Source organism: Hibiscus syriacus, unplaced genomic scaffold, assembly GCF_006381635.1.
Source record: "Hibiscus syriacus cultivar Baekdansim isolate YM2019G1 unplaced genomic scaffold, ASM638163v2 tig00110945_pilon, whole genome shotgun sequence".
NCBI classification, from domain to species: domain Eukaryota; kingdom Viridiplantae; phylum Streptophyta; class Magnoliopsida; order Malvales; family Malvaceae; genus Hibiscus; species Hibiscus syriacus.
Genome location: NW_024062926.1, coordinates 1,878,321 through 1,895,974, shown reverse-complemented (window position 1 = coordinate 1,895,974; position 17,654 = coordinate 1,878,321). Strand labels below are relative to the sequence as shown.

The 17,654-nt window shown below is 33.7% G+C and overlaps 3 protein-coding genes across 3 annotated transcripts; 2 read left to right on the top strand and 1 right to left on the bottom strand.

The window, feature by feature from the left end:
- Positions 1–284: 284 nt before the first annotated feature.
- On the top strand, positions 285–2,977 carry LOC120148003 (axial regulator YABBY 5-like). Its single transcript, XM_039161203.1, has 7 exons — positions 285–356; positions 1,008–1,130; positions 1,723–1,849; positions 1,932–1,980; positions 2,064–2,139; positions 2,698–2,766; positions 2,972–2,977. Exons 1-7 carry the CDS (start codon positions 285–287, stop codon positions 2,975–2,977), a joined length of 522 nt encoding a protein of 173 aa, XP_039017134.1.
- Positions 2,978–5,550: 2,573 nt separating this feature from the next.
- On the bottom strand, positions 5,551–11,155 carry LOC120148002 (nuclear pore complex protein NUP1-like). The gene is made up of 8 exons (XM_039161202.1): positions 10,736–11,155; positions 10,456–10,514; positions 10,171–10,325; positions 9,676–9,883; positions 8,249–8,560; positions 8,067–8,153; positions 6,663–7,331; positions 5,551–6,161 (listed from the first exon to the last, which is right to left on the bottom strand). Exons 1-8 carry the CDS (start codon positions 10,977–10,979, stop codon positions 5,712–5,714), a joined length of 2,184 nt encoding a protein of 727 aa, XP_039017133.1. The 5' UTR covers positions 10,980–11,155; the 3' UTR covers positions 5,551–5,711.
- A 918-nt stretch (positions 11,156–12,073) lies between these two features.
- LOC120147912 (ethylene-responsive transcription factor SHINE 2-like) lies at positions 12,074–17,404 on the top strand. Its single transcript, XM_039161151.1, has 5 exons — positions 12,074–12,079; positions 12,313–12,762; positions 14,681–14,803; positions 16,947–17,084; positions 17,366–17,404. The coding sequence occupies exons 1-5, from the start codon at positions 12,074–12,076 to the stop codon at positions 17,402–17,404; spliced, it is 756 nt and encodes a 251-aa protein (XP_039017082.1).
- Positions 17,405–17,654: the final 250 nt, after the last annotated feature.

The following is a 17,654-nucleotide window of genomic DNA, read 5'->3' as shown; positions in this document are numbered from 1 at the left end:
TCTCTTTGGATCTTATCTCTCTCTTTGTTTCCTCCTTTACTGGTTCTCTCTCCGAATAATTTTTTTCTATATATAAAGAGACATTTAGTTTACTGTTGTTATACATAGCCCGGGTTTAAAGCAAGTGTTGGTTTCCTCTTGTGGTTTTTGCTACTTACAGATTGGTTTTCTTTGTTGCTTTCTTCTAGTGTTGAGGTTGAAGAGATCAGTTTGCTGCTTCTAAGCTTTGGTTTTGATTTCTTCTTCTTCTTCTTCTTCTTCTTCTTGTGTTTTCACTTGAAGATATGTCGAGCTGCATCGATGTGCCTGAGCAACTCTGCTATATCCCTTGCAACTTTTGCAACATAGTACTTGCGGTATCTGATCTCATAAGTTTCTTCTTTTTAATGGATGGGATCTGCTTTTTTTTTTTCCTTTTCTTTTCTCTTTATGTTGTAGTTTATGTTTACTTTTTGGTTTTTTGGTTGGAATTTTCTCCATGTATATCTTACAAGGAAAAGAACATTATAGATGCTGATAAAAGCTGGCCTCGACTTCTGTGATCACTGATTTGATCCTTCTTTTTAACTGAAATCTATTTGATTTTCTCTTTCTGGGTTTTCATTTTCTTACCAGTCAAGTCTCCATCGTTGGACTTTTCTTTTTCTTCTTTTGCAGTAAAAAATAAAGTCATAAATCAATGGGCTGAGAGAAGGGAAGGCTTAGAGATTTACTTTTTTTTTTTTTGCTAATGTTTCTTTTTGGTAAATAAAAGGGCATTTCTTTCACAAACCCTATGCTTCTTCCTTAACCAATATTCGACTGACCTAGTTTCTTTCTCGTTTTTCTTCATACTTTTTCATGTAGGAAGAAAATAGAAAGCTAGCATATCAATTACACAAGGAAAACAGATTCCTATAATCTTTGCTGATCTGTGATTTTCTTTCATTTTTGGTTACGATTAATACTGAATTTTAATTTGCAAAAATATTTTTAAAAAGTGGGTTAATTATTGGATTGATGCGCAGGTGAGCGTTCCGTGCAGCAGCCTGTTCGATATTGTGACTGTCCGATGCGGGAACTGCACCAATCTATGGTCTGTTAACATGGCAGCCGCCGCTTCTCGGTCACTGTCATGGCAATATATTCAGGTCATAAGATCCTGGTCGAAATAGAATAAAATTTATAAAACCTAGGGCTACTCGGGGTCGCAATAAAAAATTATGAAATGGTTGCAGTTTTCTGGAAACCCTAGCAGCCGCCATGCTCGAAACCTAGTTTGCTTTTTTGCAGAACTGGACGCTTTTCATTTGTTTTTCTAATGTCTGGTTTAGGGTAGCTTGATTTGATTGACATGTAAGTTACGATACTTAGGTTTTCAATAACTTGTTCCCAAGAAGTTTGTCTTCAACAATGGAAACAATCTGAAGAGGGCAAAACCGTGAGGGTTGTAAGAGAGATCCATTGGTTTCTTAGGGGCCCTTGTTTCAAGGGTTTCGAGCTTATGTCCGGTCTGATATCTAACATTAAATGATGCTACAATTCTAACTGATTCAGTCACTTCAATGACCAGTTCTGCTGCTTTTCTCTTTCTCTCCCAAACCAACAATCGTACTCCCAAATTCCTACATAGTCTCCATATTTTTCTTACATTTTCTATCTGATCTAAATTTTATTATAACTTCTTAAGTTTATACTCCAATGTAAGATCACTGCGTTAGATTAACTTATTTTTTTTTACAGGCACCCAATTATGCAATACAGGATTACAAGACAGATCTGGGTTCGTCGTCGAAATGCAGCAATAAGTTCTCCATTCGACCGGTTCCTGCCGCTAACAGTGCAACCGAGGAAAGGGTGGTGAACGGACGTATGTTTGATCGAAACGCTGCTCTTTTTTGAGCTTTTCCATTGTATAATGTGCGTATGGATTTTTCATATTTGTTTTTCAGCTCCCGAGAAGAGGCAGCGAGTACCTTCTGCGTACAACCAGTTCATCAAGTATGATTTCTTCTAAAGTTGAAACGTACACCGTTGATTTATATATATATGATATGGATGTGATTAATTTTGGATTAAAGTAGAGAGGAGATTCAAAGGATCAAGGCCAACAACCCAGATATCAGTCACAGAGAAGCCTTCAGCACTGCTGCTAAGAATGTAAGTATGAATTTACAATAACTTTTGATTACAATTGTCACACTTTTATGATTTTTCATCCATATTTTTTAAAAAGTGCTTTTAAAGCTAAAACTACAGTTTTAACTTTCATTTATTATCCAATATTAGTTTATTATATAATTTATAGTTTTTATATTTTATATAATTAATAAATTATTTATGAGTTTGAAATTTTTATATTTTATCATATCAATTTTTGGATAGAAAATATTTTAAATTTTAGTATATATTTTCATGGAACACATACAATCATTAAAAATTTTAGTATATATTATGTTGCTATATTTCATACATTATAATATTAAAGAATTCAGATATCTTTTAAATGTATAAATTTAAGTTTTAAACTTACAATATAATGTCTAGAATGATGATTTATCATATCAAATAATTCAAAGTTAGTTTTCAAAATATTATTACACTCATAATCATTATTAAATAATTATTTTTCAATATAAAATATTTTATTTTCCATAATTTATCATCAGTTTTCTGTTATGCTGACTAAAATATATATTGTTAATTGGTGTATGGTAGTGGGCACATTTCCCTCATATCCACTTCGGGCTGATGCTGGAAACGAACAACCACACCAAGGTGAATAATGTAAGTACGTAGTTATTTCGATTATATACGATGGATTTTTCCTTTAAGAAAAGTTTTGAGGTTCAAATTTTTAGCTAAACATGTATAAGTTTTTAATCACTTTTTTTGTTTAAAAGATATATATTTAATTTTTAAAAATAGTGTATGTATGTAGTAAAAACATAGGTCAATGTAACATTTATTAGGTAATTTGGATTTTAAGCAGGCTTAAGAAGGTGCGGTGCAAAACAAGCTGTTTCGATTTGAGGGTTTGAAGTGAAGAAGAAGTGTTGATCCAATGTGTTTGTGTGTTCTTAAAGGATATGAATGCTTATTTATATCCTTCCTTTTATTTGCGTTTAGAATATGTAATATTTACTTCAATTAACTCAGCTACCTTTCAACCCAACATATTTACTTATATAATCACTCAAAATAAATCCCACTCTCTACTTGCTTTGTTTGTCTATTTATCCAATCGATTCAAAATCATGTTTGTCAACTATTCCAATCCTCTTGTAATGGAATGATGATGGTAATTAATTGTAAAATAAAATATATATATAAAAATTTATGAATATTTTCTTGATTAATTGACAACGTATGTTACTCTATAAACACAGTTGTTCGAATTAAAAATATTTGAAGAGAATAATATTCTCTTTAACCATCGATGTACTCGATTGGGTTTTAGAATGATCAAATTTTCCATTTTCTTTTTCAATGAATTGGGAATAGAGAGAAGTGGGAGAGGTAATAAGGATGGGAATGTTGTTGGGGTCAGCAATTTGAATGGTAGTAAAAGAGTAGAAGGTGGCAAAATAAAAGAAATAAATGGTTGGTGAAAGAGGAGGGGGAGAATTAAGAAGAAGAGAGGGTCTGACAAAAGAATCTGAAATGTCAAGATCATTCATTCCATTTCATTGTCATTTCAGCACTCAGAGAAAAAGCCTGTGACCAACGCCTTTCTTCCTACACACCACGCCACTGCCATGGACATCTCTAAACAATGAATTGTGGTTTCCATCATTTTTATTTTGTTGGATCGAGTTGAAAATAAAAAAGTAAAATATATTTTTAATAAAATTTTAAGCCTGTATTATTTAAATCAATATTTTAAAACACTTTTTCCTTGTTAACAACAATATTAAATTTAAAATAATTATTGAAGATTAATTTTTAGGGTAAACTACATGTTTTAGTACCTAAACTTTTAATTTTTTCAAAACCATACCTAAAGTTTACTTTTTGTTTCATTTTAGTACCCTACTGTTAAAAATTTAAGTACTAAAATGAAACAAAAAGTTAACGATGAGTACTAAAATGAAACAAAAAGTAAACTAAAATGAAACAAAAAGTAAATATTAGGTATGATTTTGACAACATTGAAGGTTTAAGTACTAATACGGAACAAAAGTTACACTTTAGGTACTAAACATGTAGTTTACCCTATTTTTTTTTTGTTTCCTTTTACTTTTTTCCTCCTCTCTTATAATCCGAGTTATGTTTTCTTTTCAAATTAATTTTTCTCTTTTCGTTCGGAAATAATGGATGATTTTATTTAGGATAAATTATACATTTAGTATCTAAACTATCAATTATGATCTGTTTTAGTATCTAAATTTTAATATTTCATAATTATACCTAACGTTTAATTTTTATTTCATTATAGTACCTCTCCGCCGTTAAAAACTTAATGCGTTTAGTACCTAAACTATAAGTTTTTATCCGTTTTAGTATCTAAATTTTTCATCTTTTCAAAACTTAATGTTAAATTTTGAATGATGTACTAAAATGAAACAAAAACTATAGTTTTTAACTGTGAGGTACTAAAATGAAACAAAAACTAAAATTTAGATATGACTTTTAAAAAATTGAAATTTTAGATACTAAAACAAACAAAAACTAACAAGAAAGTACCAAAAGCGTAATTTACCATTTTATTTATTCTTGTAGCACGTTCTATGTTTTGCTCTTATAAGACATTTTTTTTCTCAAGATTGTTTTGCTCTAATAAGTACCGAACGCATAATTTATCATTTTATTTATTCTATTGATCTATTATTAATATTGATAGATCTTCGTAATCATAAAAAATATATTACAATTGAGTCGTGTGTTAAGTGCTAATTTCAGTTTGTCATTATCTAAGATAAATTGCTATTGAGCTGTAGTAAGTTAGTTTGTCAATGAGTCATCATTGTTGTATTTTTTTTATGTTAGTGTAAATTTTATTTGTTTTTCACCTTCGACAATTATGTGTTTACATATATAATTTATTTGAGTTGTTTGGTTAGAATTTTAAGCCTTCCAAATTTGATATTAACTCTGATAGTTGTAAATGACTTGACAACACAGTTTGAAAAAACCTTAAAATTTTCAAAACTTTACGGGAGCCTTGTGGATTAATTTGTTCTTGTCTTTGTATACTCCTATAATTTTAAAATACTTTTTATTTAATAAAGTTAATTGCTATTATTAATTAAAAAATAAATTAAACTATAAAATATATAAGATGTAAACGTGTGAACATCAAGTGTGCCACGTCCATCCTCATCCTCATCTTCATTATTTATCATCTTATCTTGGAAGATACAACCCCAAAAATGGGAATAACACAATCCTCTAGAAAGTGTGAGAAAATCGCATTGTTCACGGGTAAAGAGCCAAGTACAAAATTTGTTGCAAAGCTTTTCTTGGCTTTACTGGAGGATGATTCTGTAATTTAGCTCTTTAAGATAAATCCCAGTTTGTTTTAAGACAACCTCATGAACTAACCAAGCAAGCATAATACAGGTTGAAGTATAACCAAAGGAGCACTATGTTCTAGCACTAACTGAATCCAACCAAGTTTCGGCTTTAGACAAGTCTTTGCCTTTGCTGATTCTAATTGATGAAATCTGGAGTCCAACTTGCTACAGTCCCAAAGAAACCAAAAGAGGAAAATAAGAACATGGATATCTGTGTCAATGGCAAGTGGCGTCTTTTCCGATAGAACTGAAAGATATCCTTGATGACCTTTCAGGTCCGAAGTTGAAGGTAATATCCGATGCATCGATGTGGTTTGGGGCGCTGCTTGTCAAAGGGAAAGAGAAAACAAGAGCAGGGGAAGATCTGTTCAAGCCAAAAGTATATGTAGGTCCTGTAAGCTCCTCTTTGGGTTGATGCTGACTGCTACCCAAAATCGACGGTACAATGGTTGGTGTTGGCGGCTCAGAAGACATGCCAGAAGATGCAGAAACCTGGAAAGTGAAACCGGTGCTATTATCCGGAGTAAACATCCACCTTTGCTCAGGCTTGGTGACAGAAATAGAAGCCAAAACGGGTTTATTTCCTGAAGAATTTGATGAAGGCTTTTGTAGACCCTCGGATGCAACGGCCCCAAACACTGGAACACCAGTTAAATTTGGAAGATCCTGTCCAATAAATTGATGAGTATGCCATTCTTTGATGTAACAAAAGTTTAAGTAACTAATAGACCAAAACAAATTGACAATGTGTGATTAATTCTCCTGCGTCGTATAATGATTACCCAGATTCGTGAACTCAACCAAATTTCAAGGTTGATTTAAGAGAGGGAGATAAAAAGATTGTGTATATTATCACCTTCTATGCCTAATAGAAAAGGTTATGCATCTTTTACTTTCAAACATAATGGCAGAAATTGGATCTCAATATATGTACAAGAATGCAGTTAATAATAAAAGATATATATTATTTCCTATATAGTATCCTTCAGTAGATATTAGGCGGAAATGGTTAAATTCCCCCTCAACAAAATATAGTTTATACTTAGGGAAGTACTTAGCAGAATGATTAGCATTAAGGCACGAGAATAATACATTAGTAGGGAATGCACAAGACCTAATAAGATCACTCACGGCCACAGAATAACAATAATAGGATGAATGAAATACCTTATGTGCGGTCTTCATTTGTGAATCCCGAGTTTTTCCACTATCTATTGACGACACTGCATTACTACCTAACATTGTAGCAGTCCTACTCCTATCAACTTCTAAATTTGAAGTAGAATTTGTTTTCTTCATATTACTCTCTGGAGAAGCCACAGAAATTGACTTTTCATCCCAGGGAAGAGCAGGACTTCTACTGTTGATTTTATCCTTGCTTTTAGAATAATCAAGTCCTAAATTTGGCACATTGTTATACCCCGTTAAAACAGCAGCATTAGCATCCGAAGATTGAGATATTTTCCATGAAGTAGCTGCCTTTAACTCCTCAGACTTCTCCTTTGGAGTCACTAGAGTTCGGTCAAGGTGGTCCAATATTGTCCTAGCCATCTGACTGGAATGGGGATGAACAGGTGGCATACCCATTTCAGAGCTTCTATTTTTATCTACCAGCTGGAAAACTGAAGAGCTACTAGTGCCTCCCTGTTCCATAGTCCTCTTGATAGAAGGAGAAAGACCTTTGGGAATATTGGAATTTACTACTGGAAAAGAACCATTCAATGATGAATGAGAATAAACAGATCCTCTGGATGGAGTTTCTGCAGTGCCCTTATGCCGAATCCTGCGAATGGGTCCCACAGACCCCTGGCCATTATCCATTACATTTCTCCTCAACTTCAATCAAGTGTTCAAAAATCAAACGAACAACTCAAGTCAAATAGATGTACAGATAAGAATTCAAATCATCAACTGCAAGTTGCAAATAGCATTAGCTGCTACACCATGATAAATACTACTTTATTCAGCTTTCAGATCTGTCCAGCTTTGAATTAAACACACAAACACAGATAAGGCTATGTCCAACTAAAGAGCACATTTTCCCCCTAAGGCTTTGCCTGGCAGGAAAGATATAAAGGAATGAAGATAAGAAATTTTAATCTAATAATTAGGTTTCATAATCACTTTCAAACATGTAGCTTAACTGTTGGATTAAACACTTTTCCTTCATTGCCCATTTATATCCTTCCTAGAAAGCATGCACCAGGCAAGCCTAATGGTATACTTGATAGCGTACAAAAGTAGAAAGAAAATAAATTCTAAGCGCGCTAGGTAGGAAAGAGAAGTGAAAGGAAAGAAAATAGGAAATATGACTATTTTCCACCCTCATGCATAAAATAAAATAATTCCAAATTGGTAAGATAAGATATGAGGAAAAGAAGAGGAGAATGGAGTGCAGATATTTACAATATTATCCATCATTTAAAATGTCTCCTTTTTCCCCCTCAATTTACAGAAGGTATATCAGAAAAATAATGTTATCTTTAATGTGTATGTATAAAAATTTAGCACTATACTATAAGGATAATCAGTAGTACCCTCAAATCAAAACCACTAATCATGAAAAATTACCTGCCCATATGCATGAGTTTGTGATCGCTGCAAGGGAGAAAATGAACCATTCAGGAAACCATCACTCTCGTCTCGTACATGAGCCAGCTGATTAAATGCAAAGAACAAGAAAAAGAAAACCTCTAACAATCATCAAATGTAAACCGTGATGGAACACAAAACAAAATTTTAAAATTCCACACCTTGGATTTAGATTTTGAATAGATTGTTCTGGAGTAAGGGGTTCTTGGAATATTATGAAGCCCGAATCTACTTCTTTGACTTTGAGGAGTTAAGTAACCACGTTGATCCAGCACCATGGAAACTGGCCAACCTGCTGATGGCTTTGGGGAAGCAAATGGAGCAAATGGTTCTGACGCAAAATCATCAGCCAGCATCGTTTGTCTTTCTTCTTTTGATATAATACTTTTTGAACCTAGGTTAACTTCTGATGTTCGATTTGCCATGTACGCTTTTGCAATTTCAATTGGTGAAGGTGCAGTTTCATCTAGAAGCTGCAATATTTCATAGAATTTCAGATAGACAGAGAAAAGAAAAGAGATCAGGGGGACAAGCACATAAAATTTCATTGCACTTAACCGTACAGGTGCATTGATATATGATGGGTATGAAAAATATCACATTTGTGCAATCACACACATGCATATCAGAGAGAAATAAGAAGAGATTTTTTAAAAGTATATAAGCTTCTATACATGGGAGGAAAATTAACACCCTCAAATGCAGGCAACTCCGACAAGGCTCATCGTAACCAATCTTCCTCTTCCCAACCGACAGCTAGAGTAACCATTTAATTTCAACCAACAGCTAGCGTAACCATTTAATTTACTTTCAAGAGCTTAACCCAGTGTAGCCAAGGCGCAAGGCACACCCCAGGCACTATAACTCTTATACTTTTGAGGCGCAAAGTGCAAAATACCGCACACTAGAGTGAAGTCAGGTACAACACGCATAGCTTGTTTTGTAAGCATTTATGTATAAATATGAAAAAATATAGGTCTTTTCTTTTCAATACCAACCAGAAATATTACTTTTTTGTTTGCTTATGATATTAAAGATAAGTCTTTTTTTAAAAAAAAACCAACCAGAAATCAGACTCTCTCCCATGCACTCAAGCCTAAAATTACAAGTTCTTGCCTATCCTACATATAGATCACCTTAATTTGATGTAACTCCTTTTTCCTACATCATTTTCAGTGAAGATTAATTACATTAAAGTGAAAATAATATAATAGTTATGAGTTCAAATAATTGTTTTTTTAAATATACGTGTGTTTCTACAAGCTATGTTACTCAGACTAAAAGTGTGTATCCAAGTGTGTCACGTGGCCATATTAAATTTTCCCTAAACATTTTTCCACATATTTAAAAGGTAGGACCACCATCCTATATCCATCTGTAATGTGTTGCAGATGAGTGCTTCTAAAAAATAAAGATTTGGGACAACATAGTCTAATTAAGTCTAACTACAAGAAGAATACTTTTTCCATTTTTTTGCTCAAGTATCACAACATATTCATAAACTAACACATGACACAGCATTCAACCTCAGTATTTCATGTGCATACCATTGATCCAATACAAGTTCCGAATAGTGATTTTCACTCACAGTTGGCTTAGGAAGTGGGGTTTCCAGATCTCTGACAGCTTTATTTAGATCATCCTGTTTTTCTTTGGTTTGCCTTCTCAGGTTTGTAGCAACTATAGGTCCCTCGGGTCTTCCGGTAGACAGGATTAAATCCTTACTTTCCTGATTAACTTTAGGAACATCAGCATCCTTTGAATTTATAATCTCAATCAGACGATTTATTTCATCCCTGGATATATATATAAATGTTAAAACACATTAGATAGTCAACTCTTTCCACTAACTAAATGATCACCCTGAAAGATTGAGACAAACATGGATGTGTGAATATGCACAAAAGGTGATGAATGAATCATTAATATCAAAACCAAACTCGTCCATAATGGCTGGGACTTGGGATATGGCTATAATTAATGTTCTGACGATTTTATACCAGTAATTCTTGGCAGAAATAAGGGAGTTTACAATTTATGAACACATAGCATGTATAAGTGGCAACAACAAAAAACAAGTCACCTCGAAAATGTTTTCCCCTTCACTAGCTTCTCAATTTCTGAAATCCCATCATCGTTAGTGTCACGTTGGTGGCCTTTTCTATTTTCAGCGGAGTCAGAACCAGCCTTTGGTCCATCGGTTTCCCCACTAGTACCAGCTGTTTTGGATTCAACAAACTAGAAATGGAATGCAAAACTACTTACTCAAGCCAGGCCATCAAGAAGAGCTCAAAATTAACAATTTTTCACTTAAATAAAGAAAGTAAAATGTGATTTACCAAAATTTTGCTTACTACGAAACACTTACTGTTGCACAATTTTGGTCTTCTTCATTATCATATTCTTCTATATCTCCATCAAACTGAACTGTTTCCAACAGAAATACCAAACTTCAACAACAAATGACAGCAATTCAACATTTAATAACAACTATAAGGATATATAGAAAATCATTGGAAAAAAAATTCCCCCCGATTCCATTCACCTAAAATAATAAGTATCTCTAAAACCCTAAGGAACCCAAATTACTCCCTACGAAGAGAGAAGTCTCAACAGGGATGTGGTTTCTCAAAATATATATAACTAACCATGAGCTTGTGGTTCTGGCGGCGGGAGAGAATCGATGCTGAAGGATTTGAAGAGAGAGGGTAAGATCCTAGTGGCCCCGCCGACTATGAGACGGCAAGCGGGATCAACAAGTTTGGAGTGCAAGCGGCCGCGTAGGGATTGGTTCTGCTGAGGACGGGCGTAGGGTGTTGCCGGTGGTCGACGCGGCGGTTGCCTCCTTAGTTTACCGCCGGCGCCGCGCTCGGTTGCTGCCTCTTCTTGCATTGATTAGGACGGCGTCGTTTCCGTGGTTCTTTCCATTCAAGTTATTGTCCTCTCTCTCTCTATCTATCTCCGCCTCTCCCACGTGCAATCACGCACCAACTCACAGAGTCACTGTGTTTATGCTTACTACGAAGCGCGCTTCGCTTCTTTTATTTCCTCTTGAACAAAAATTAAAAAAAAAAAAAAAACTTTAGGTTCCATTTTAGCTACACATCAGCTTCTTCGATTTTTCTCCTTAAATTGTGAGGCACTGTCTACAACCAATTGGGACACGCCACGTAAGAAATATTATTGAAAATTTGGCTCTTTAGCTACATTGAATGAATCCAGAATTATTTAAATTTAGAATTTTACCAAAACTCTACAAAATTTTAATTAATTGATTTTAAATAATTTAATTAATTTGGTTTAAATTTTAATCCGATTGAGAGATTAATTAAAGCATGTGAATTAATCTATTATTAATTGTTATATCAATGACTAAATTAATTAAAGTATATAAAGATATATTTCTCAAATCCAAATTTATTATAATTATTCAAATATATAACTATTATTTATAATATGAATTCGACTAAAAATTTAATGAATTAAACTGATTTTATATTAAATCAATTCAAATAAAATCAATACCAATTATTATAATCTATGCGTACATCAGATTGAATTTGAATTGAAATAATCTAAATTTAATTAATATCAATAATAATAATAATAATAATAATAATAATAATAATATAAATTAAAAATCAAAATATATGCATTTTTCAAAATATGTATGCTTCCTAGACCTTAAATTATAATACAACAATAAAATTCGACAACCTTAAATTATACATATTGATTTTTAAGTTCGAGTCAAGTCTCTCAACTATATATATATATCGCATGTGAAAAATACGAAAAAATATATATGTATATTTCATATGATTATAGAAAACCATTTAAATTGAAATCAAATAATATCATAACATTAAAAATATTTATAACTAAATTTAAATAAAAACTCAAATAACTTGATTCAACTCGAATTTTATGAACTCGACCTTACTCGAAATTGTTATTTTACTAAATAGTTGTAACCTAATTCTTACATGAATGTGTGTAGGTGAAAATCTTAATTGTACAGTATTATTTCTTGTGAACTAGTACACCAAGACAGCTCATATATAACTTTTTATCCCTCTTATACGGTAAAACAATACATCCCATCCCCCTCTTACAAACTATCGCACAAACCTCATCACTTCCATATTAAACAATTACATTTATTACCCCCCACAGATATGTATGTGTTTTGTCTTTTTTTTTTAGTGTTTTTAGATGTTTGCAGGAAGATGAGGGTAATGATCGGGCTGCGAGAGCGTACGATCAAGCTGCTATCTTGATTAATGGCCAAAATGCAAAGACCAATTTCCCCAAGGCTCACACATATGCATGTGATGGGGAGTCCCCATTGCCTCCCAAGGCACTTTCCGAGCTTTTGAATGCTAAGCTCAAAAAGTGCTGCAAAGACCAATCTCCTTCGACTTGCCTTAGGCTTGACACTGATAATGCTCCTATCGGGGTGTGGCAAAAACATGCTGGGACTCGGTCGAGTTCAAATTGGGTCATGAAGGTCGCGTTCGGGAATAATAGTAATGAGGTTAATACAATAGCATTGGAAGATGGGTCGTCGGGATCGTCGTCTTCGACTACAGTGGATGAGATCGAAGGTGGAAGTCTAACGGGAGAGGAAGATAGGATTGCATTGCAGATGATGGAAGAATCAACTGGAATTCTTGTATTGAAGTTTAAAATGTGATTTAACCCTACATGTAAGTCATTCATATGTACCATCCCCACATGTAAAAACTGGTGCTGTAAGCAGTATCTTACTTGATAATTGTGAAATTTACTATTTATGAAAAGCACATGTAGTTCAGCACCTATACAACTGATTAACCCTACAAACTTAATCAAATTTATTATCGTTTTAATCCCTCTATTATGGTTCTAAATAAATTTTGATTATCTACTTTTTTATAATGTTATTGGTAGGTCCAGTATAATACCTTTGTTTATTGTATGACATTTTGAGATGACTATCCAGCTCAGTTGGTAGAGCACAAGGTTCTTAACCTTGAGGTCGTGGGATCGAGTCCCACGGAGGGCATTTCATAATTCGGATGTCTTCTACGGAAGCTGCTCTCAACCTGGTGTTGGGGGCCAGCCTACTATCTTACCTCCCCCTTACCCCATTACATATGGGAACAAGAGACAAGCATGAAAATAATTATTAGTTGTGTAACGTCCCAAATCCCAGGTTAACCAGGTTAATATGAATTGGGCTTTGGATAAAATCCATGGCTTCTAGGAAACATTGACCCAAGTTTAAGTGAAATTAGGCTTGGATTGAGTCCAATAGTGGATAAAAATGATATTTTTAGTTCGTGATTAAAATCAAGAGGACAATGAAGTAAGTATACTATGATATAAAATTAAAGCTGAAAACCATTAAGAATTGGTGATATCACGGATGATATCTATTTTTCCTCACAAAAGACTTTGTCTTCTTCTTCTCCAAGCCTTCATGTAAACCGTTTGACCCGACCTAGATGAAAGAGGCCAGATCCGGAAGGCCTATTAACAAAATTTCCCAAAATTAGCCCAAAAGGTGAATTAAAATCCCTCTAAAACATTCTCTCACATATAATTATTACAAATAAATAATGTAACCAAAGTAATTCAAAATATAATAAAAATAATATATTTATTGGATCCAAACTCAAGTTCACGATCCAAAATAAAATTTAAGATCAATGTCCCCAAAATTTCTAACCATACTAAATAATATCCAAATTAAGTAACAATAAAAATAATAAATCAAAAGTTTGGATAAATGTCATTATGAAAATAAATAATAGAGTCCGAATTTAAAGGCAACTCCAAATATCGGTCCACCTAGCTCGAGAATCTGAAAGAGGAAACTAAATAAGGGTAAGCTATAAGCCTTAGTGTGTCTCCATAGTGCATCAGTCACAAATAAAACATAACATGACAACATACAATTTAATTCAACAAAATATTCACAATTCAATTAAATATGCAATGAATGTGCACCCAAACATCTTACACCATCCAAAGAGTAAGTTCCCCAAAACAACTCTAGTTACTAACACCATTCGAAGTGGGGTCTACCATAAAGGTAGAGGCCACTAAATCTGAAGTGAAAGGTGAAAACACTAAACTTCCCCTATCAATCCAAACCCAAAATGACATGACAATATAAGATACATACATAAATTCTAATCCAGATCCGAATATAAATATATTTACATAATTTTTGAATGCATAACATATAATTTGAATTCAACATTTTATCATAATTAAATATTTTCAAATTCACAACATATTTTGCTAACGATGATAATTACACCTCTCACGTTCAACTCGAGTAGGATGCAGACAAATAATTTAAATGAATAACTCGTTCTAAATCAATTAAAAAAATTAATGAACTAAACTTGTCAGTTACTACTCACGATCTACACGGGCTATACGGTTCGGTGAGAAGTTCGCAGGTAACGGTGGCAGAGGAGGTAACTCGGTTCATGGTTCAGAGTTGCCTGGAAAAGAATAACGCCACTATTTGATCCCAACCAATAATCAGTTTACAGAAATATTATTTAACGATGACGATATTTATTTGACTCGATCAGAGAATAGGAAGTGGAGTTTCGTTCGAATACGGCTACTGCCAGTACAAGAAAAGTGGAACTGTTGGCGATGGGTTGCACCGGCAGCAACCCCCAAGGGTCGGGGGTATCACGGTCGCACTTGACGTAACCTAGAACGGCCGATGGCGGCGGCAAGGGCGAGACAGAGGTAGTACAGAGGCCGATCCCGACCTTCAAAGTACCTGGCAGAAGAGAACCAAAAGCCGTAGGGGCCTCCTCTGACGAAGGTGAGGCTGATCGAACGCTTCAACACCCACGAACGATCACGACATCGCGAATGATCGAGAAAATGAACCAAGAGTCGCGGGTTTTCGCGACCCAACGATGTACAACAATGACGAAAACAAAACGAGGTTCATGGATAACGAACGACTCCCTTACCTGAAGCCAATCAGTGGCGTGGCGGGGTCTTAAGAGTGAGAAGGGAGCGATGGCGTTGAGCGTTTAAAGGGGAAGGGAAACGAAGTTGTCTCAGGAAAGGTGGATTAATATATGACTAATATATGGCGTGACTAGATACATTAAAATATATTTAAAAAAATCGGTTTAGTGCTACTGAAAATATTGAGTAATAATAATGTTGTAAGTGGAAATCATGAAGAAATATTAAAAGATTTGGCAACCGGCAAACCTAGCTTGTCGGTTTGTGTCGATACAAATAAAAAATGTATCGATCCGTAGCAATATAACACGTAAAAATATGACAAAACCGGTCTCAAAATGACAAAACCGGTAAAGCGCTACCGGATATGTTGAAAGTGTCGATACTTTACTATAAGTATCAACACTTTTGGAATTTAAAAGACAAGCAGTAATAGCGTTTATAAAGTGTCGATATTTTAAAAAAATGTATTGATCCATAACAATATAACAAGTAAAAATATGATAAAACCAGTCTAAAAATTACAAAACCGGTAAAGAACCACCGAATATGTTAAAATTGTCGATATTTTATTATAAGAATCGACACTTTTGGAATTTAAAAAAGAAGCAGTAATAGCGCCTATAAAGTGTCGATACTTTATAAAAATGTATCGATCTATAACAATATAACATGTAAAAATATGATAAAACCGGTTGACAAAACTGGTAAAGAGCCACCAGATATGTTAAAAGTGTCGATACTTTATTATAAGTATCGACACTTTTGGAATTTAAAAGAGAAGCAGTAATAGCGCATATAAAGTGTCGATACTTTATAAAAATGTATCGACACTTGGGTTATTGTATCTATTAAATATAAATAACATATCCGGTGAAAATATAAAGGGCATTTCAGAACACGGACAGAGGAGTTTTTGAAATCGAAGCGTAATTTTTTCTGCATTTCAGAAGGCGTTTCTAAAGCGAAGTTTGTTTGTTGGTTGCTACAGTCGAATCAAAAAGTACATTGTCGAAACCCTAGTTTTTTATTATTACAGTAATCGGAAATAGAGTTTTTATGTGTTGTTTGGGGTTTTCTAAGAAAAGAAACATTTGTGACCGATTACTGGTAGAAAGTGATATTCTAGGTAAAATATAAATATCGACACTTTTATTAAATATTATAGTTAGAAAATGATATTATAGGTTGTATAAATATGCCGATACTTGGAGTACTGAGTGTTCCCATTCGCTTGAAGGAAATATATATTAGGGTTTTTGGGGTTGGTTTGGGGATTAAGAATCGAAGCCAAGAAGAATTTGGGACCAATTATATAATATTATAGGTAAAAAATAAATATGGATATATGTGATACCTGTTTATAATATTATAGCTAGAAAATGATATTGTAGGTTGCATAAATGTGTCGACACTTGTTATAGTAGACATTCAAATTCTTTTGAAGGAAATCGTTTTACTACAAGAGTAGTTATCGATATTTTTATATTGAATAAAGTTATGTAACCAGTATTTGATTTGATTTGTGTAAACTAATATATGAAGGAAAAATGAAGTCAAAGGATCTTGGAATTGTTGGTAGCGAAGATGACTTTGAAATTGAGTCCGAGAGTCGAAAGCAACCAAAGGGTGGATATATGTACTTCTAGTAAGTATCAATGTCTTTTTGTTATTATTGTTGAAATGATAATTTGATAAAAGTATTTAAGAACCTTAAATTGATTACAAATTTTAAATGTTGACAGTATGATCAAATGCCAAAAGCTGAAGGAATGTGACAAACACATCGGTTCGGTATGTAAATTAAATTTGACATTGAGTATTATTTATCGTTAATGATTAAGAAACATTTATGCTTAATTTTAGGTGAGAGATAATGTGTTAGAGAAATGGAATTCGATGAGTGATGCTGAGAAGGAACCTTTCATCACACAGTCAAAGAAGGATATTGAAGAATACAAAGAATGGATGAAAGCACATGAAAAGAAGGTGTTTATTAAACTTGTAAGTACGTTGATACAAAATATATAAGAATAATAACATTATATATTGTTAAAAAATGTACGTAGTGTATACAAAGTGCAACATAAAAAGGGTGAATTCATTAATTGAACACCTTAAAGAGAATGATCAGTTGAATGTGCTGGTAGAAATAAGGTTTGGATTGTTGGTAAGAGTAAGGGATCGACCTATTCGGAGGGAATTGTGTCGATCCTTGATGGAGCAATTTGATGTACAACAATGTATTGGTAAATATGGTGATTATTTATTTCCATGTGCTGCAGCCGTCTTGGGGGTACGAAACGAAGGAAGAAGTGTTGTAGAAGTCTGTAAGACTAAGAACTGGAAAGCACTTGCCTCCAAATATGGTTTGAAACAGAAGGTGACATATGCTAAAGTTGAAGAGGATATCAAAAGTGGATCTTACGGGGGGATGACCTGAAGGCCCGAGTTCTATTGTACCTTATCGGGATCTTTCTTTGTCCAACAGATGATACGTCAACAAACAAGGACATTATGAAGCTCATTTGCGATGAAGGCTTGAAGGGTGAATTCAATTGGGCTGAATATGTC